General features: G+C 38.7%; 1 protein-coding gene and 1 long non-coding RNA gene across 5 annotated transcripts in view; both read left to right on the top strand.

Annotated features, from left to right (window-relative positions):
- The window catches only part of ptprb (protein tyrosine phosphatase receptor type b), a 91,946-nt gene that overhangs the window by 32,283 nt on the left and 42,658 nt on the right, over positions 1-17,005 (top strand). For all 4 annotated transcript variants that reach the window (XM_082166303.1, XM_082166302.1, XM_082166301.1 and 1 more), the window contains exons 13-19: positions 4,612-4,875; positions 10,457-10,705; positions 11,122-11,394; positions 12,321-12,599; positions 15,030-15,179; positions 15,299-15,560; positions 16,855-16,961. In XM_082166303.1, coding sequence (XP_082022429.1) covers positions 4,612-4,875; positions 10,457-10,705; positions 11,122-11,394; positions 12,321-12,599; positions 15,030-15,179; positions 15,299-15,560; positions 16,855-16,961 — 1,584 coding nt within the window. The remainder of the gene's footprint in view (positions 1-4,611; positions 4,876-10,456; positions 10,706-11,121; positions 11,395-12,320; positions 12,600-15,029; positions 15,180-15,298; positions 15,561-16,854; positions 16,962-17,005) is intronic.
- Positions 350-4,330, top strand: LOC309496328. Its single transcript, XR_014205115.1, has 2 exons — positions 350-2,257; positions 4,209-4,330. It is a non-coding gene; the product is annotated as an uncharacterized lncRNA (long non-coding RNA).

Genomic DNA, 17,005 nt, shown 5'->3' with positions numbered 1-17,005 from the left:
GTTTAAAGTAACATAATATCAAAATTTACTTATACTATTTTTATTCGCTTTAGTAGTATTTTCACAAGTGGTAGTAATAATTTCACTCTTAGTAAGTTATGCAAATGAAAAGTTAAATAGTATTATGAAAGGTAGCTACTGCAAATTAAAATGTTGAATAGATGAAACACTTATTATCTGTAGTAAAAAAGGATAATTGAAAACATGCTGAAATATTTGAAAAAAGTCTTTTTTATTTAATTTTTTATGTTGCGATATTAGTACTAAGTTTAGAAAATGTACCACTTGCTTGTGAAAACAGTACAGAAGCAATTTGAAAATTTATATATATTCCTGGTCCTATTGTGCATATTTTATCACTGCACATGGTTTTTATCCATAATAATTTTGTGTTGCATTGTAAGATGCTATGTCTTTGCAATGTGAAAATGTAATAACTTGAACCAAGTTAATTCTACAGATAAAACCAAACCCTAGCATTTTAAGCACCGATATTACAATTGTTAGGGCCAGATTTACTAACAGCTTGAGCCAGATCTTTTGGCATAAAAAAAAATTATAATGTCAGGATTTACTAAAGACACACAGTGGAAAAATAGCACTAAAAAGGCGTGGACAGAGTTATTTTTGCGGCTGGCCTTATTGCAAATGTATCTGTTGAAGTTTCCCTTTCAGATGCAAAATTTGTGGGAGGAGAGTATTTAAATGAGCCACGCAAGGTGATTTACTAAGGTTTGCGCTAGTCAATTTACTTGTATTTGCACCAGTATTTAACGCCCTAAAAGAGCATGTCTTAAAGTTTGTGTTGGTTATTATGGAAATGAATGGCCGATATAATGTTTTTTTTTTTGTTTTTGTTTTTACTGTAACAAATTGCTGTAAAATTTACAGCAACTTACTGGCAATTTTGGTTGCCAGTAAGCCTGTAAAATGTAAAAATGTTAAAAAAAAAAATTTAAATCATAAACTACAATTATACTGTACAATTATACAGCACACCTGTAAAAACCGCAAAACAAGAGCAGCTGTGAATCTCATTTATAGATATAGAAATAACTAATTTCATTTGTGGAAATTGATTGGTCAATTGCCATTCAATATTTATACTGTGAGCTATTTCATTTGAGTCCACTAAGAAAAATACTTAAAGGTTAGTTCACCCAAAAATGAAAATTCTGTCAGTAATTACTCACCCTCATGTTGTTCCAACCACGTAAGACCTTCGTTCATCTTCGGGACACAAATTAAGATATTTTTGATGAAATCTGACAGCTGGCTCACTCCTCCATAGGCTTCTATAGACGTTATAACTTGCTGGCCCAGAAAATGCATTAAAGACATCGTTAATATAGTCCAAGTGACTACAGTGGCTCAATCTTAAGTTTATAAAGCGACGAGAATACTTTTTGTGCGCAAAAACAAACGAAAATAACGACTTTATTCCACTATTCATTTCCTTTTCTCTGGGCCTCGAGTTTTTTCACGTAGTGTTTAAGCACAGCGCGTCTGTGTTGCACGTCACCACGTAGGCTCACTATTGGCCGACGCTGGTCATGAGGTGATGCGTGGTGACGTGCAACACAGACGCGCTACGCTATTACACTACGTGAAAAAACTCGAGGCCCAGAGAAAAGGAAATGGAAAAATATCTTAATTTGTGTTCCGAAGATGAACGAAGGTCTTACGGGGTTGGAACAACATGAGGGTGAGTAATTACTGACAGAATTTTCATTTTTGGGTGAACTAACCCTTTAAATTAATTAACTAGAAACATCAATTTAACTAAATCCTACTAGTTAACAACAGCACACATGAATGAGTTGAAGAACTTAACAAAAAGATCATCAATGCATCAGCAACTACACAGTCACTGCCTTTAAATAAAGCAACCGGCAGCATAACATCAGTGTTTCTCTGCTCATCCTGGACTGAAGCACAGGCTCTACTCTCCAGCACAATGGTGACCCACAAAACTCAACAGAAACCCTTTAAATCCCAACAGAACATTAAACACTAACAGATCTTCACTATATCATTATGTGCAAAACCACATGCATGAGACGAAAAACTAAAGTATACAAACACAGTATAAATATGAAATGGCAGTTGACCAATTTAAGATAATCGGTTTGCTCAAATGAAATGAGTTTACACAGGTTTTAATTCATACTGTAAAGATTATAGTAAAGAACTGTAAATTCACAGCTGCTCTTGTTTTGGTGCTTTTACAGGTGTGCTGTATTTTTACAGTTTAATTGTAGTTAGGGACCGTTCGGTATTTATGGAAGGGGCCACCGGAGGAAAATAGGGGAGGGTCATGTCTTTTTATTCTTTGTTGAGGGGAGGGTCATTCAACTTTTTTTAGTCTAGGGGGAGGGTCACCCAACTTTTATATACATGAAAACAGCAACATTTCAAAGTGGCTTGTTTGGTGATATTTTTTTCCATTTAGCTCCATGTTGATCTCGCGTTATCAGCCCCCCTTCGATATCAGATGGGTCTGACCCAACAAAAATCCAGTTTGGCGCTGTTTGACAGTGCGCGCGCACTTCAGTTCGCGCTTAGAAAAAATGCATCATGTCAGAACAGAATGCCAAAGAAATGTTTACCCAGCAAAGCTTTAAAGCACGAGCAAATAATGAACTTTTGTGATTGCGAATAAGTGCACAGTGTCCTGTGAGTGTAACTCTACCACTGCATTAACATGTGATGTGAACGTCGAGTTTTACAGTATTGCGCCAGAACTGCTGCTGATAGAATGTGCGCTGTAGCACGATACTACCATATTTTAGTTCCATTCTTATTTTGTTTCCACGATGTGTAAGATGTAGGGCTACCACATCTTTAAATTACTATTAGTATTATTTAAGTTAACATAATAAAATACGTAGACCTACACCACAAAAACTAGTTGAGGATAAATTCGTTAAAATTGGGCGATTCCAGTGTTATAGACGTAACATTTGCAGTCAAAACTTGAAATATAAATTCTCAGAAAATGCATTTAATACCACTATTTTGGAGTCAAGACATTAGAAAAATAAAGGAGTCAAGACATTCGAAAAATATCGTGACGTGACGTGACGTGACACAAAAAAATCTTTAACTTTTAGGTGGCAAAATATGTTTTAGTAATTCTTCTATAAATTACACTGTGCAAACCAAAAGATAAATACCCACCGGATGAATAAAGATCGGCCTCCACAGAACATAAAATATTATTTTTATTTTATTTTTCGTGTTTGCATTTATGTAAAAAAAACAAAAACAAAAACAATGTTACGGGCGTGACAGTTCTCCATTACGGACATGACTGCTCTGAAAGCGACTTTAAAAATTTCACAGAGACCTCAAACAGAAGGCACAAAGCCTTTCTTTAAAGTGAATTTTGTTTTTGTATTAATTGTATCTTAATTTTAATCAATGTTTCATCTGGATTTAATAAATAAGAAGTAAATATAGTAGAAAATAGATAATCACGGAGGCGCGGGCGAGTGAACTGGACTCTTGTCTCATAAATGAATCGAAACTCAGCGTAAGGTATGCTACTTGCCTCACAGACCTGAGAAATATATAGAAAGCTTGAAATGTCTACTTTTAAACAGAACAATTCAAAACGAAGGAAAACAGACTGCTTTCTGCTTATGAAATGTGCATTTCTCTCTGGCGCGTTCTGAGAAGATCGCGACGCATCGTCAACTTCATCTTTGCAGTCGACACAGAAAACACTTGTTTATTAATAAACAATTAAAATGTTTCCTTGCTATATTTGACATATTAATAATCATTACTTTTGCTGGTTCTTTGTGACAGCTTTTAGATGCTTTATTGGCAGCCCCACCCACGTTGAACGAGTCACAAACATCAGCACCGAAAACATGATTTTTTTCAAATCTAAAATCAAAAATCGTGATATGAACCGAATTGTAGGTTTGGTCTATCGTTACAGCCCTAGTAAGATGAGAAAGCAAGAGTTTATGGTTTAAAAAAAAACAAAAAAAAAACAATGGCTATCTGAACATCTTTGCCAAGCGCAAACCAGTACAGAAGTAGGCTAATCAATAAATTATCGGGGAGGGTCATGCCTTTTTTCACAAACATTTTGGAGGGTCATAGAAAAAATTATTGCTGGCGAAGGGAGGGTCATGTCTTTTTTGACAACAGATCTCAAAACTCCTCCGGTGGCCCCTTAAATAAAAAACGAACAGTCCCTTAATGATTTACGGTAATCTTGTAAATTTTACAGGCTTACTGACAACCAAAATTGCCAGTAAGTTGCTGTAAATTTCACAGTATTTTTTTTTAAAGTGTACATAAAAACAAACAAACAAACAGTAAAATAATTTTTAAATCCTAGAAACAATTATATTTAAACTGAAGTGTATTGAATGCATTATGTGTTTTTAAAGATTACTTTTAATTGAGTGTTACATGACAGCAAAGGTAATCTAAATGTAACAAAATGAAAAACGAGCATGCACAATTGATAATAATATACACATACACACACGTATATAAATACAAACTAACACAGAAAAAAAGAGATTTCAAGTCTTTACCGATCAATGATGACAAGACAGTTTAAAAAACCTGTTCTCCAAATCTCCTCAGTTCCAGCAGCAGTGACCGGACTACACATATGTTCCAACACAAGCAGCGAGCTTTCATTCTGCTGGGCTGCAGCAGAGGGCCGAGTGGACGGGTATGATCTTGATCTGTATGATCAGGAGAGGACCCTACAGTCTCACAGGAAACTGGGAAAAGATGCTCTGAACTGGTCCTTCACACACCTGTTGCCAGGAATGCTGTATAAGATGATAATCCTCAGCAGGAGTGGGATGCTGAGCAGTCAGTCATCTATATGGGCACGTACAGGTGAATACTGAAGCTCTTCTCAATATTAATGAATTATGAATGTTTCCTAGTTAAAATGCTTCACAACATTTTCCTGCTCTCCCCAAAAAACACTCTGTCACTCTTCATAGGTGTCAGAAACTTTATTAAGAATCAATACTTGCCCAATGAATTAGATTTTTTAGGGACTTTTTTTACCTTCATTATAGCACAAGTTTAGCACTTCAGTCAGTAGTTATAACCCCATAAGTGGATCAAATATATTATTAGACTATTACAAGAACTAAAATTAGAACTAAAATATATGTCTTTAACAAAAGTAAAACTTAATTCCCCTCTGCATCTCGCGCTATGCCTCCATGCAGGTGACGCTAATTACTACATCAGTGTATTCTGCAACACTTTCAGTGGCGCCGTACTTCCCACACGGTTTCACCTGAGAAGTCACCTTGTCGTTGCCGTATACACTGTTCGTGAGTTCAATTGTTCAGCCAATTTCAGCGATCTACTTCTATTGAAGCATCCACGCGGGCTCCAAACATCAGTTCAAATTAGTGCAAAGAATCCCCACCGAACTTAATCCACCAGATAGGCTTTTGCATTAACATCTGACTCACATACTGAATGGTAAGCAATACCTTGATGAATTTGAAGTAGTAAGTTTGCCTGTGTCTTCACTAGGCCATGCTTTTCCAAATACAGCTCCCGCAGGAGCAACTCCTATCCAACACTGCTGCTGCAGTTCCCATTTACAACTCCACATGGTTTAACTCTGCTCTGCTTGCGACCCGGGCACGCTGTCTACTGCGATCGTCGTTTTGTTTGTTGTTTGCGTTGGTTTGTATGATTGTGAATGTGTTGCTGCACTGTGGGAACGTGAAGCCAACATGGCAAGATTTATCCATTACACATATCTTGTGTTGATCATTGTCGGACTATGTGTACCATGCCAAACTCATTCAGCGGGCATTCAGGCCCAGCGTCTTACTACCTACACCCGAGATGCGCTGCTGGCACTCCGATCGTCCAATCTTCCATCTGTGGATTTACCAGCCTGCGTGAGTGCTCGGCCAGCGCGGTCGAGGAAAAGGGGTCGGCGCGGTGGAGCGCGCCAGCGTCTACGACGGAGAGGCAGCAGGCCTCCTCTACCTTCAATGATACTATGCAACGCAAGATCACTTCGAGCTAAAATAGACGAACTTCGGATTAATACCAGGACATGCTCTGAGTATCGCACCTCAAGTTTAATGGTGATCACAGAAACGTGGTTACACCGGGATATCCAAAACTCCCTGGTTGACATCGATAGATTTTCACTTGTCAGGGCAGACAGGACTGAACAATCCGGAAAAACAAGAGGTGGTGGCATGGCTGTGTATGTAAGTAACAACTGGTGCAAACAGTACACTGTTAGGGAAACACTTTGCTGTCCGGATGTCGAGATTTTGCATTTGACTATGAGACCGTTTTACCTCCCAAGGGAGTTCGGAAGTGTGGCCATGTGCGTTGTGTACAGGTACATTCCCCCCAGAGGGAATGCAGCTAGAGCTGCAGCTCGCATTGTTGACTGTGTACACCAAGAACTGCAGCGCGCTCCGGGCGCCCCCGTGTTTGTAATGGGCGACTTCAACCACTGTAAACTTGAATTAGCACTCCCTGGGTTCAAACAATATATTAAGTGCAGCACACGTGAAAACAAGACTCTTGACAAATGTTATGGCAACGTCAAAAATGCCTATGTAGCCAAACCAAAAGCCCCATTGGCCAATTCAGACCACAACGCGATTCACTTAATTCCCACCTACAAAACCATGCTGAAACGCAGTAAGCCACAAGTGAAAACAGTCACCGTGTGGTCTGATGAGGGGATAGAAACACTAAAAGGATGCTTCTTGTGTACAGACTGGAGTGTGTTTGACGACACAGATATTGATGTTACAACAGACACAATTACAGACTATATCAATTATTGCATAGATAGCGTCCTTACAAAGAAAGAGGTTGTGGTTTATCCAAACAATAAGCCTTACGTAACCAAGGACATAAAAGACTGCATAAATCGAAAAAAGGCAGCTTTTAGAAATAAAAATAGAACTGAGCTAAAAGTGGTACAAAAGGAACTGAACCAACTGCTTAATAAAGCCAGAAAACAGCAAAAGGCAGTAATTGAGAGCCACTTCACAACCATGAATTCGAAAAAACTCTGGGACTAAATGAAAGCCATCACTAACATGGCACCAAGCAAGGTACATATAACCACTACAGATGACCGGATGAAAGCTAATGAACTTAATGACTTTTATCTTAGATTTCAAACTCAGGATTTTAGCAATGAATGCATTAGTATCCTAAACTCCATCAGCACGGATTTGAACATAGGGCATGAGATAGACTGGTTACAGATACAGTCACTGTTCCAGCATCAGTGTACTAGGAAGGCTAAGGGTCCAGATGGAATCTCTGCCCGCTTACTGAAAACATGTGCGGAGGAGCTTGTTCCAGCCTGGTGCCCTATCTTTCAGCGATCACTTGACTCCCACATCATCCCAGCCCTATGGAAAAAGACTGTTATCATTCCAGTCCCAAAGAAACCTTGTCCCAAGGAGAACAATGATTTTAGACCAGTAGCATTGACATCCATTGTAATGAAATGTTTTGAGAAATATATGGTGTCTCTTCTAAAAACTGAGGTCAACAAAAAGTTAGATCCCTGGCAGTTTGCCTATAAACGGGGTAGGAGTACAGATGATGCTATAAGTAGCATCACCCACTTAGTCATAAAGCACTTGGAGGACCCGAAGGCCTACGCACGCTTACTTTTTATAGATTTTAGTTCAGCCTTTAACACGATTCAGCCAGTTATTTTACTTATGACACTTAAAAATATGGGTGTAAGCTCTTTTACTGTTGAATGGTATTACTCCTTTTTAACTAATAGGACACAACATGTTAAAGTACACAAGGCAGTCTCAGACCCCAAATCCATCAGCACAGGGGCACCACAGGGTTGTGTGAGCTCCCCTGTCCTTTTTACTATCTATACCAATGAATGTGTGAGTAAACATCCACACAATTACATTGTTAAATTCTCTGATGACACTGCTATCCTTAGCTTATTGTATCGAAACCAAGATACAGTCTCCTACCATTCAGAAATAAAACAGTTTGTGGACTGGTGTGATGCTCACTATCTGATGGTTAACGTCACTAATACAGAGGAGATGATATTTGACCCAAGATCAATCTGTGAACTTAATCCTGTACTTATTCACAACACACCAATACGTCAGGTTACGTCATATAAGTATTTGGGTGTTTTTATTGATTGTTCCCTTACCTGGCACATTCATGTTGAAAATCTTTGCACCAGTTTGCAACAAAGGATGTATTTTTTAAAAAGGCTAAGACTGTATGGTGTCAATAGCAAACTCCTGTTTCTGTTTTTTAAAATGATTTTAGAGAGTGTGATACGTTATAGCATGCAGATCTGGTATGGTAATCTTTCAGTTCAGTTTAAATCCAAGTTGGGGCGTCTGATCAGTACAGCTTTTAGAATTGTAGGCTATCAGGAACAGTGCTACCTACAGTCATTGAACGAAAAATCTGTGCTCAGGGAGGCACACAAGATTCTGGATGACCTAACCCACATTCTCAATAAGGAACTAGAGTTGTTACCCTCAGGTAAACGATTTAGAATGCCGAATTGCAGGTTAAAGAGGTATAAAAACTCATTCATTCCAGCTGCCATTAAGATGCTAAACAGTAACAAATGACTGTTACCTACTTGTACACTTTTTTTTACCCCCACTGTGTTGTGCATTTTTTTGTATTGTCTATACTCGGTATATATTTTATGTGGTTCGTTGTAAGTGTGTGTTGCAGTGACTGCAGCCCAAGACAAATTTCCCCCCTGGGGGACATTAAAGTATATTTTATCTTTATCTGATCTATTCTCCGCTATTTATTGTGAACACATCACTAGGTAATGCTTTCTAAAAGTAGCTCCCGCAGTAGCAATTTCGGAGCAGTGCCCGCTCTCGACTTCACATTTGGACATAACTGGGATATGTGGTCCACCTTCAGCTCAGGCAGGAGAAACTCCCGAGTGTCACTGTAGTGTCTCTCGCTCATTACTCCAAGTTGATAAATGCAACAGCAAGAAATGTCCAAGAGTAAAGGACCTGAAATTCTCCAACAGCTCCCCAGGAGCATCCCCCCAAGCCACAGCGACAACAGTGCCCAGTCCAGCTACTGTTGTCCCTTCCCACATATCTTTGTCGCTTATTCTCCTTACTCCTTTTGAGGGAGTTCTATCGTACTAAAACTGAATTTTCAATTGGAACTACTGCCACCAGTTTTGACCGTGTCTTTTCCAGCTTGCTGTCCTAAATCTAATTTGCACTTTTATATCTAAGCTCGAGTTGAAGCTGCATCCTCGAGCCCCTCCACTGCAGACAGCAAGCTAAATACGCTTAACCTTATTAGTTTAAAGATTATATGGGCAAAGGAACTCGTGAAGGGAAGTTCACAACATAATTTCGAGAGGAGTGAACCCATCTAATCTTTCAATTAACTGCCAGAGCATGTAAGCAGCCGCTCAACTTGCTCTGGCATCAGCTGTTTTGGCATCCCTCCACCTCCACCTGAAATTCAAAAATGGAGGGGGTGCTCTCATGGACCGGGGCCCAAAGGAGTCATGACTGCTCTAGTGGAGAAGAATTACCTCAGGTCAGTCCTCCCCTAGTCTGTACTGGTCTCCCAGCCCCCTTCTTTACGTGAAGGAGCTCAAAAAGCCGCTCTCTCCTTTTGCTCCTATCTTTTATCTTTCCTGAAGCTAGGCCCCGCTCTAACACAGCTGGAGGAGACTGCCAGCTCATGGACCCGGTGAGGGATTATCTTCCTGAATGCCACAAATTTACATTTTGCCTCCTGATACCTAGCAACGGCCATATTTAAAGTGTCGACAAACAGGCCTCTTTCTGGTCCAAAGAATTTGCAGAGCGAACTTCAAGATCAAGAATGGGGTACTCTGAGTCAGCAGAAAGAGCCAGAGATAGGGAAATATCCATCTCAAAATCTCCTTCTACATTCCTCGAGAAGAGAGCCAAGCGGGATCAGACCTTGCAAACATTGAATCTCTCGCAATGCTGACAGAGGGCTGACCTAGCATGCTCCTCTCGCATTTACATCACACACATTGGGGGTGAGAGTTTTCATGTGTAATATAATGAGGACATGGAGTCACACACATCCTAAATCTCGACCCTGACATGATAGTAGCATTTCTGGCATCTATTTATGGACTTGGTGACGCACTACGCTGTGTCGTGATGTCTATTCGTTTGACCAGTCAGATTGGCGCGTATAGACAGGCATTCCTATAGTTTCAACATCACAGCTTCAAGTTCCACTCGAAAGGGAACTTATTTTTCAGTTACAAACAAACTAAAATCTAAATCCACACTAAACTAAACTAACTAAAACTAAACTGAAATTCAAAATATACAACAAAATATTTTTTTTTAATCTACCAATTTACAAAACTGGAACAGGCCTTTGTTTAAATTTTTGTTTAAGCTTATTTGTTTGTTTGTTTCCCCAGCTCCTGCCTCAGTCATAGGCCTGCATGTTGAGAATCAGGGTCAAATGGACACTCTTCTTCTGAACTGGACACGTGGCCCTGGAGCACTTACCGGATATTCAGTCTCTGTAGATGGTTTTACGCAGCATTTGGGTCCAGAGAGCACTCAGGCGGTCTTCCACAGACTAGTGGCTGGTCGGCTTTATCCTGCTACGATTCAGACCTGGAGTGAAAATCTGACCAACACTACGACTGCAGTAGGGCGCACAGGTCAGTGCTGCTGCAAGTCAGAAAGCCCCAAATTAACGTTTCACATTATCACTTATCTAATGCAATAGTGATGGGTCAATTTCATTTAGAATTTTTAAATATTACTTGATTTAAATCTTATGTGCTGAAAATCCTCTTCTCTTCTCCACCGCACCTCTCCTTTTTTAGTGAAAAATTACTTAAACTTGGATCTGATCCTCGCTTAAAGACTTGAAATATAGTGACCAAGTCATTTTAATGAAACTTTAATGACACTTTTATCACATAATCATGCTTATACTGATTTGTGACCTTTTTGGAGCTCAGCAACACTTAGCTTTCATCAAATAAAGCAGCTTGGACATTTTGCTAAAACCAAAGCACAAGCAATGTACAACAGGTTTGAAAGCTAAATCACTCCTATTATATCAAAACAGTTCCTGCACCACCATCATCAATGTCCGTCAGCAGCTCTACCAGCTCAGTGGAGATAAAGTGGCATGTCCCATGTCCCACAGGAGACTATGATGATTTTGAAGTGAAGTGGTTTCCTCAGGACACACTTCAGGTTTCTGGTAATCATTCCACTCAGCGTATCCTGGAAGGACTTCATCCAGGCCGGCTCTATAATATCAGCCTCCGGACTGTCAGTGGGATGACAGACAGTCCTGTGACCTACAGCAGTCCTGTTTACCACACTGTGAGATCCCGTGAGTGTTTATCCAGTTTAATATCATACAGTATTTAAACAAAACAAAAAAACAAAAACTTTAAAGTTAAGTATGTGATTAACCTGATGAAAGAAAACTGTGGGATTTGTTTTGCATATGGCTCTTTGTTTTCAGAATTTTTTGGAATCAGCTCTGATTCTGATTACAGGTTTTCAGAATCAATTCCTTGAGTCAATTCTTTAAATTTATTGTCATGATTCTTAAGAAAAAAAGTAATAATAGGACACACTCATGATACTTAAAAAATACTGTATTGATGTACCCAACAAGAGTAACCAAATGAAGCCGAGAATAAATCTTAATGAGTGTTTTTGGTGAACAGAATCAAGTGTCGAGTCACTGGGATGAACCAATCCCATCCCAGCTGTTCTGAAATGTGTAGTAGTTTGGTAAATAAATGTAATGAACACAGTTGATTACTAAGCACTGAAAAATAATCTGTTCTTTGATCGACTTCCAGCCCTAGTATATGGGTCATAGAGCTCAGAAGGTTTGAGTGTTCATTAAATTTTTTTTTATAAAATTTGAACAGAAAAGTGTGGGTGAGTTCTGGATTGTGCATTGAGGTTTTAGATACACAAACATGACTTGCAAAGAAATTTACATTTAGCATGTAGTTACATTTACATTTAGCAGACACTTTTATCCAATGCGGCTTAGAAAAGAGGAACTAAATCATTTAGTGAAAAAGCCAACAATATTTGTGATTAAGTGCTTGCAGAAGAGGTGTGTTTTCAGATACTTCTTAAGTTCTTATGGTCTCAGCAGTTCGGCTGGAGGAGCTGAGAGGGAGAAGGTTTTGGAGAGTGAATCTGTGAATATTTGCTAACAAACTCAAATATTAAACTTTGTAAATTGCTTTAGATACGTCAAGAGATTAATAAGAGATTTCTTTTTCTCTACAGCTCCATATTCAACTCCGAGCTTCCACTGTTTCCCCTTAAGCTCCACTTCTGTCTCCTGTTCCTGGATACCTCCAGAGTCCGATTTTGACTCTTATGTTGTGGAATGCCGCAAACAGGGCTCCAGGACACCAGTGTACTCTTACACACTGGGACACAACGCTCTTTCACAGCATTTTGACAGGCTGGAACCCTTCAGAAACTACACCCTTAACATTACAGTGATTTCTGGAGATAAGCAGAGTTCAACCACAAAAACCAGCGTTATCACTATGATCGACAGTAAGTGACAGTAGAACGCAATCTTGCTCATTCTACTTGAAATCACCAACTCTCATGAATGATTTTTGTTCACTTTGGTGCATATTACTGTATAATGTGATCTCAACATGGCAGCCCACTTAGTGTAAAATAAAACAGCTTTTTCTAGAGCACAGATTTTAATGAAAGAATTGCAAGTTAAGGCTGGAATACACTATACTTTTGCACAGATTTCTACCCTGATTTGCAGTCTAGACGAGTCAAGTTGCCTATGGTCAGAGCCAGTTTGCAGGTTTTGGGCAGTCGGAGTTGACATTTCACAGAAAATCGCTGACTTTATTTTTTACTTTAAGACTATGATTCTGTCCAGTGGAAGGATATCAAATACATTTGACATTTTGAGTTGTTTTAGAACACATTCCCCTAGATTCACACACAAAATTCATGTTTGAGCAGTTTTAACTGAAAGCAACTTGCACTGACAGATTGTCACGGTCGGCGGCTGTAATGAAGCGGCCAACGAAGGAGATACTCAAAATAAATCTTTAATCCAAGAATCAAATTTATAACCAGGAGAGGAAACACAAACACACTAACATCAAATAACAACAACAATACAAGACAAGGAACAAACAGAATCTGAGGGCTTAAATACTTGAGTGCAAACAAAGGAGCTAATGAGTTAATTAATGAGACACACCTGAATAGAATAGTCAAATCAATCAGAAACCATAGACCCATAGACACAAACAGGCACGATGAGGATGACTGAACTACAGTAGACAACAAAGCTATACATGAATATTTAACAATACCCGTTCTTGTCTTAGGACAACTTTGAACAACTTTTTTGATCCACTTCAAATGTTGACTACTGCTATGGCTGGGCATACACTGTGCGGTTTTCGTGTGATTTTGAGCCAAATTCTGACTTGTGCTACTCATTTTTTTGAGTCGTGCAGTGTACAGGGTGAAACGAGTTAAACCTCTTTCGACTGGCAGAAATGTCAGAAATTTTGGTCACCCCTCTTGAGAGTATCGCACAGTGTAGAGAGCTACGAACCAATTGCCCTAAATTCAGTGTTTTTTTTCCCTCAATGCACCTGCGTGAAAACCGAAGTTAAACCATTTCATCTTTAATGCAGCAAGAAAGGATTCACCATATTGCCCACGTCTTCCAAGTCACCTGCGTGTTCATGGCTATACTCCTGCGCCTCTTTTATTAATTTACTTGATCATTAAGTTACTTTCACTTTTCACTTTCACTTTATTTACTCGTTTATTTAATATTTGCTTAATTTTTATTATAACGGGAACCGTTGTACATCATCTGGCAATTGGTGATAAAGAAATGTCACGTTGTAATATTGGACATTTTTCCATTTTAAACCATGAAGACGAGTCAGTGGATATCAAACAAGCAATGTGCAAACTTTGCGTGAGAGTTATGCTGGTGAAGAAGACAAACCCCAGTCAATTATTCACTAATTCATCCTAATTCCATCTATTAATTAATTTATTTCATTAGTATATTTACTTCAATCCAAAATAGCATGTTCTACTGTTTCACTTACTCCACATTCTTCATATAAATGTGTTGGATGCAGTGTACTATTTAAACCTGTGAGTCCTCTTTCGAGTCTTGATATTAAACACTCTTCTCTCCTATTACCTCCTGTCCTGAACTCCTCCTTTTCCCCACTTGTGATAGGATTGTGTAAAGATGTCTGCCTTTTTGGTCTTCTAGATTGATAATTGCAGAGTTAGAGTCAGAGAAAAATAAGCATTCTCTATCCTCGTTTCATGTACCAAGAAATCTTCCCATATCACTAAATTTATACACTGGCTAACCATTCACTACCCCATTCAATATAAGATACTTCTTACCATAATAATCTTGCCGCTCTGTATATCTCTGATCTCATTCATTCCTACACCGCAGTTTGCACATTAATGTTTTCTAATTCTGTCTTATTACCGGTCCCACGGCACAAAATAACATCTTTTGGTGGCAGGGCCATCTGTGTATCTGGTCCCACAATCTGGAATTAAATTCCCCAACACATTCGTGACCTCACATCTTTACGTGTTTTAAAACATATATTTTGCCCATATTTACCAGACTTTTGCCTTTGATCTTTTTCATATTATGTTTGCTAATCTGTATCTGTATATTTTCTTTATGGTTGCTGTCATGTTGTTTGTTATTTCATTGTAAAGCAACTTTTAGTTTGTTGAAAAGTGCTATATAAATCAAATTTATTGTTGTTTAGTTTTTTTTTGGCAAGGGTATGATGCCTAGTGTTTTAAAATCTGTTCCAATTTTAAAAGACATGTAGTGTATTCAAGCCTTTACAGTATATAAATAATACTTCTAAAGTATAACTCAGAAGTACCCAAGTTGCCAAAATGCTACAACAGAATCTCAGCAGGTTAATATATATTTTTCAGGGCCCCCCGTCCCACCGGTGACAGTACGGGTCAGCGAGCGGTCCGCGGTCATCACCCATTTCACCATCTTGTTTAATTTCAACTGCAGCTGGTTCAGTGATGCTAATGGGGCCATTCGGTTCTTCTCAGTAATCGTCACAGAGTCTAATGGTAGCAGTCATTTTAATGTCAATTTTCCCTGAATTTGAATTTATGCAATCTATTAATTATCCATGATTATGTCTAAATGAAAGAAACCAAATCCAGTCTCATTTAAATTTAATTTACAGGTGTTGATAATGTCCTGCCGGAGCAGAGACATCCTCTGCCATCTTATCTGGACCACAGACAAAACCAATCCATCAAAACATACCAGACAGGCTACTTTCACAGCCAGTGTGCAGAGGGATCTGACAGCAAGGTCCGTGTTTTTGAGATAAACCTCGGAGCAGGGATTAAACGTTTGGGGGGAGCTTGCAAATGGGATCCAGAATCTATCCAGCATGGAACGCATCTTTGTGACGGGCCGCTCAAGCCCAGAACATCATATCGGTACTGCTGAATTGTTTTATGTACTATTTGTTGTAGTTTATGTCTTACATTTAAGGTTGTAAACTGTAAAGTGTTTATTAATCTCATCTTAAATGTGTTTTAGTACAAAGAATTTGATCTTTGCTTTAAAACAATGTAGCGCAACAAGTTTGTTATTTAGCATTTAATTTGCTAATCCAATTTTTTTGTGTGAATATCACTCCTGAACTGTCATAATTTACTCACCATCATACTTTCCTTCTTCTGTGGAACACCAGAAAAGATGTTTAGCAAAATGTTCATGGTGCACTTTTTCGTAGAGTTAAAGTGAATGGTGATGGGTCCTGTAAAATTCATTCAGTGCATGTGTAACCCCTATAGTCCTACTCGCCCCGCTCCGAGCTGGACTTGGACTGGAGTCTCTAGCATGGGAGGCGGGTACGCTAACAAGATCACAGCCTCTAGCATAAGTCGCTAGTACATGATTTTTCAAAACACTGGGCTGTTAGTAAAACACATTTAATTGAGTTAATGCCTAAATAATTTATTTTAATAAAAATAAATAATATAAAACAATTTTACCTTATTAATATAATTTAATTTCATCTATTATTGTCTCTCTGTATTTTAATGTTATAATCAAGCAATGATTCATAAAAAAATAAACTAGAACCAGCCTGAAATAAACGTTAAAGCAGAAAGAAAGTTGCAAACTGCATCTGTCGTTCAAACTCACTCTCTCAGTCCTCTTCACATTGGATTTTGGGAAATAGTGCTTCAGCAGATGTACGCTCGAAATCAGAGTGCATTGTGCGTATAAACGAGTGAACAAATGTAGGGTATGAAGTTGTTTGCTTAATCAGACATCACTACAAAATGGCCGATACCTGATATAGTGCACTATATAGTGCACTTAGAGCAGTTTCGGACACAGGTCTTGTGTTTCCTGTGTTCACTGTCTGGTATTGTCCTTTGTTGGTTCTCAGTTCTGCTACCTGGTTTTCTCTTGTTAGGTTTATATTTGTTGTTATTGTTAATATTTAAATAAAGTTCACCATCACTAGGATCCTGCCTTCACTCATCTCTGAGAGCACTCAGCGTTACACCCGAAAGCCGTGGATTTCTATTCAAATTACTGCATTTCGCTAAGCAAGTTGCAACAGTAAATGTGACTGCACTTTAAGAGCAGCCTGAACATTCTGCTTAACATCTCCTTTAATGTTCCACAGAAGAAAGAAAGTCACAGGTCTTGAACAATATGAGGGTGGGTTAATGATGACAGAATTCTAAATGTATTCACACTTTACTGTCTCAGGTTAAGTGTTCGTGCCTTCACTCAACTGTTTGATGAAGAAAACAGAGAATTTGCACTTCCCCTTTACACCGACACTTACCTCTCCCTCCCACTATTAACTCTATCAGGTAAGACACTGTTATCTTTATTTATATATGTGCTTTTTAGTGTT

This window comes from Leuciscus leuciscus (genome assembly GCF_965113295.1).
Source record: "Leuciscus leuciscus genome assembly, chromosome: 4".
In the NCBI taxonomy this organism is placed as follows: domain Eukaryota; kingdom Metazoa; phylum Chordata; class Actinopteri; order Cypriniformes; family Leuciscidae; genus Leuciscus; species Leuciscus leuciscus.
The sequence above is the reverse complement of the archived record's forward strand: the minus strand, read 5'-3'. Positions and strand labels throughout refer to the sequence as shown.